The sequence below is a fragment of the Leuciscus leuciscus genome (assembly GCF_965113295.1).
Source record: "Leuciscus leuciscus genome assembly, chromosome: 4".
NCBI lineage: Eukaryota > Metazoa > Chordata > Actinopteri > Cypriniformes > Leuciscidae > Leuciscus > Leuciscus leuciscus.
In genome coordinates this window covers 47,648,676-47,653,809 of record NC_138728.1, presented here as the reverse complement: position 1 = coordinate 47,653,809, position 5,134 = coordinate 47,648,676, and the positions used below count along the sequence as shown (strand labels likewise).

Below are 5,134 nucleotides of genomic sequence, written 5' to 3'. Positions count from 1 at the left end.
TCTTTTCTTTCTTGTAATATTATTGTAAGTTGGTTTATGGGTTCTTCCCACTATATTTTTGTAAATAAACACGTCTTGATTGCCTTTAGAGCTGTGGTCTTCATTGCCTGCATTTACACTGGTACGGAGTCAAACTCCGAAATTAATGTTATTCCCAATACCCCTTTAATAATCGCAGGGTACGTAACAAAATCAAGCCAGTGACTAAAATATCAACTTCACATTCTATTAGCTGGATGAAAATAATCTTATTCAACCCTCTGAATGTCCCACACTTCAGAGAGACCTGGGAGTGAGAGATACGGTCAGTTAAAAATGCTCTGCAGGTAGTCTTGGGCAATCGAACAGTAACGAACCAGTCTTGCAAACAGCGCTAGTGGAAGCTGAGGGAATCATCATGGGTCGTCGTGATTCATCACTCCCACAAGCAATCTGCTCATCTAGTGATCTGTTAGGGAGACGACGATGGCGACACAGCCAAATTCTGCAAAAGACAACTGGTGTTTGTATCCGCTTCATATTTATACCTGCGCTGCGGAGCGTGAGATGCAAATCTCGCACGCCAATGTGCATTGGCTCGTTCTGTTTACACTCGAAGATGATTGGGGCTCTCTGACGCGATCCCAATACGTCGGTGACATCGACGTAACGTCCAAAGTGACCGACTAAAGGGAACCAAGTTTAATCTCCATGCCAGCTTTGTGCTTTCATTGTTTTGTAAATTCAGTAAATACAACTTGGGTTTGGAATGCCACAATTGCATTTTTAAAATACTGATGATCTGATACACTCCAGTGTATGCAATTCATCTTTTGCACTCAAATAAGCGACGACCATAGGTTCATTCCGCCCTCAACCATTATGTCTCAATATGGCAATACTACAATTCTGCAGTTCTTCCACACAAATACTACTTTCTATATTCCAATTTTAAATTGTTGAGAGGTTAGGATTAGGGCGGTCCTTGGTCATCCAATGTGAAAGGAGAAAGGAGATCCTATGAGTGTGTTCTGCAGATAGAGCCCATTCCAACATGGGTTCACTTTTGTGACGTGATTGTGATTTTAGCATGCAAGAGTTTTTAGTTATTTATTGATGTCTTTTGTTGTTCCAGCAGCCGACATTCTCTCTGCAATCTAAAATGACACATGAATGAGACACACAATGATATCCTAGATATAAAGTTAAGCCACAGAAGTCAAAAAAAATTAAACACTCATATTATAGGAAAGCAACCTAATTTTTTATTCAAATTCAATAATATAAAATACTTTTAAACATAAGCCCTATTCGCACGGGATTAGTATTATCTAGGGACCTCGTGTGAATGATAAATTACCCACCCACGTCTGATTTTCATCTGGCGCATTCGAACGGGATAAGCAAAGCCTTTGATTTTACTCGAATTTACTGACTTATCTCCCGGAAGCCGGAACCCGGATATGACGTCAAGACTTTGCGTACATCTACTTCCTTGTTTTCGCTTGTTTCTCAACATGGCTGCTATTGCTAAGAAGAAAAGTCGACATTGGACGCGTGAGGAGACACTCTTTTTAATCGATGTTTGGGGTGAACCACGTTATCAAAGGCAATTCGAACAAATGGTGCACAACCACACCGTTTGGGAAAATATTTACAAAGACCTCGTCCTCCAGTGCCCGTCTATACAGGACTTTGGAGATTGGACCAAATGTACAGAAAGGTTGGACTACCTGAGAAGAAAGTACCGTGATAGCCTCAAAAACAACAAGAAGACCGGAACAAACCCCGTTAAATGTCCTTATTTTGATGAACTGGACGCTGTTCTCGGTAAGATTAATCCACATTTCCCTTCTAACGTTAGCTAACACATGGTACAGTAATAGCCAGTGTAGCTGCTATAAAACGTTTCTCCTTTTCAACAGCTAACGTAACTTACTGCAAGGTTAACGTAATGCAAACGTGCTACAGTAAAAGCCAGTTTAGCAACAACGTATAGTAACATTAACTTTATGCTAACTTTAGTAATGCCACACAATTTAGACAACCACTTTCCAATTGTTGATCCACAGCAAAGCACATTAGTTTTACATTCGTTTTCTATTGTTTTTATACAGGTTGCCGACCTATGAACAACCCCGGAGACATAAGAATGGATAACATAAGAATGGATAACGGGGGGAGTTCAGATGAGGAATCTGACTGTGGTAAGCAACCTACACTGGCCTGTACAGTACATAATACCGTCACGTTATATTGTGTTTATTTAAATGTAGACATTGTATCTTCTCTATAGTTAAATAAAGAAATAAGTAGAAGCATAGTAAATTATTACTGAGTGAACCTGCTTGATTTTCTTTTGTTTTCAGCAGGTTCATCTGAGAGCCCTAATGATCACAACACCTCAAGGGAAAATGATGCAGAGGATGAGGCATCCAGTCATGGCTCAGCCTCCAAAACCCCACCACCCCCACCTCCTCCTGCTGCTGAACCCAAGCCACAAGGTGGGCTCTCATGTTGGTAATAGTTTTCAATAAGCTACACAAATGTAGGTAGTTACTTATGAGCGAATGGATGATATGGTTAGCTGTACTATGATACTTAAAAGTATCAATATTTTGTCAGTGTACCTTTGGCACACTACCACACACTAGGTTCAGTTGAGTGATGCACCTGCTAAGAGCAGGAAATTGTATTTTAGCTCCCATAATAACTTTTATTGTTTTTCTCATCTACAGTGATGCTTTGTTGTGTGTGCACTTTCATGTATGAATAGAATTATAGGATGTGAAACGAGACTTGTCTGGTCTATGTTGTGGTGGACGGCAATAAACCTGCACTTACAAAATCCCAGGACCGTCTCCCTCACCCTGCTTATACTGTAGTAGCCTACGACCATCATAGCATAATATACATACCACACATCACAGCATCAGTTTAATTGAGAATAAAAATAAAAGGAATTATGAGAGCTCAAATACATCCATTTCTTAACAGGTGCATCACTCAACTGAACTTTGGCACATTGCGTGGGGCACTGACATTGCCAGGCACACAGATGTAACCAAAAGAAATGTCCCAAAGGTATATTCACAAACCATTAATTGACCTTTACATAGTTCTTACCAAAGGAATTTAAATTAATCACTTTAGCATTGAATGTTCCCAGTATTTATAGGTTTCAACATTGGAATTTGCTGAAATAAATATTTTGTCTTTGCAGCACATCGCAGAAGAAAGGGGCGAAAAACACAGATAATGGAGGCAATTGACAAGGGTCTTGACCGTCTCCTGCAAAATGAGAACACCCATGACTACGATAGGGAGCGGTTTGAATGGGAGAAAGAAATGGAGAGAAATCGAATGGAGCTGGAAAGGAAACGTCTTGATTTTGAAATAAAGAAGATGGAAGCTGATGAAAAGAGAGCAGAAGAGAACAGGGCGCTAATGCTCCAGATGTTTCAGTGCTTTAGGCCCCAGTCCCAGCATTCACCTTTTTCAGCCCCACATTACTACCCTTATACACTACCTCATCAACGCCCATCAGCTGAGAGCATGGACTTTCCATCCACAACCCCTGGACCCCCTGCCCCAGCAGCATATCAAGTGCACTATTACAATGACCCACCCAACTAGCTTTTTGTGCCTTAACATCTTGCAGGAAAGCATTATTTGTTCTTAGGCCTTTTATATTTAGTGTGTTTAGAAGGTCTGGCAGTTCACCATTTTATTTATTTCACTTTACTTTGATTTTTGTATGGTTTCAGTGCTTCCCTACAGAAAGCAAAATTTAGCACATTTTATGTAGGGAAAAAGGTGTGTTAAAAAAAACTTCGGCTGGACAAATTCCGAATGTGTCTTTTTCTTTTAGGAAAGCAATATTTGCACATTTCTGTTATATTTTTTAAAAAATGTTTCTTTTATATCAAAACACTGAAAAAAAAAGTTGAACAAAACTTAAAACTTATGTGAATTGCCAAGTTCAGAAATGAAGGATGCTCTGCACTATAAATAAATGTTTGATTTCAATTTCACGTGCGTCTTGACTGCATAGTTTGTGTATGAGCTTCCAAAGCTTCTTTGCACTTTACTGATTTGAATTAATATGGGCTACTAAGGCCTCCCGGATGTGCTCTGCTGGGGAGAGAGCAGAAAATATCTGCTGCTCTGGTCCTGCCTCTGGCTGATCCAACACATCTTCCAGGGGTTCCTGGTAAGCAACTTTCTGCATTTCACAGAAGTTGTGCAACACTACACAAGCAGACACAACATACTTCACATTTTGGGTTTGACAGTCATTTCTTTTCATAATGCATCTCCAACGGCCCTTGAGGCGGCCAAATGCGTGTTCAACATGGATACGAGCACGGCTCAAGGAGGCGTTGTAGGCTGCCCTGGGACCCCTCGCTATACCTTCCGGGAATGGCTTCATTATGTTGCTAGTCAAGCTGTAGGCAGAATCGGCCACAATCAGGACAGGTATGTCGACCCCTTGGATGTTCCTGCTGACTGGAGGAAAAAAGGTACCATCCTCCAGCTTGCGGCACAGACGGGAACACTCAAAAACGTATGCATCGTGGCACTTCCCAGGCCAGCCAACATCAAAATCAAGGAAGCTGTAAGTGTGGTCTACAAGACCTTGAAGAAGAACACTGTACCGTCCTTTTCTGTTATAGTAGTCGTGGGATAGCTTGATGGGGCTATGATTGGTATGTGTGTGCCATCCAAAGCCCCAGCACACATGGGGAATCCTGTCTTCCTCTCAAATCCTGTGATGATGGCTTGGACTTCAGGGACAGTTGTTGGCCTCTTCACAAAAACCCTCCTGAGTTTGCTCAGTGCCTCGCACACCTCCCAGAAAATATTACAGGCGGTGCTCGTTCCAATACCAAACAGGTTGGTAACATCGTGGAACTCAACATTACTGGCAAGCTTGTAGATTGTAACTGCTACCCTCTTCTCTAGAGGTACTGGATCCAACATGTTGGTAGTTTGGGGTTTGATGTATGGGTGCAGCTGGTCACAAAGGATATTGAAGGTCTCTTTGGGCATTCTGAAGTTGAGGTACCAATCATTGTCTTGAAAATTCTGGAGCACCTCTGTTTCCCAAAAGGAAGGGCCTCGCTCCCGTGTTGTTCTCTCATTGTACCATGAA

The 5,134-nt window shown here is 41.5% G+C and overlaps 1 protein-coding gene across 1 annotated transcript; it reads left to right on the top strand.

Moving 5' to 3' along the window:
• The first annotated feature begins 750 nt into the window (after positions 1 to 750).
• Positions 751 to 4,013, top strand: LOC309497617 (uncharacterized protein). Its single transcript, XM_082167893.1, has 4 exons — positions 751 to 1,809; positions 2,097 to 2,186; positions 2,349 to 2,483; positions 3,203 to 4,013. Exons 1-4 carry the CDS (start codon positions 1,443 to 1,445, stop codon positions 3,613 to 3,615), a joined length of 1,005 nt encoding a protein of 334 aa, XP_082024019.1. The 5' UTR covers positions 751 to 1,442; the 3' UTR covers positions 3,616 to 4,013.
• Positions 4,014 to 5,134: the final 1,121 nt, after the last annotated feature.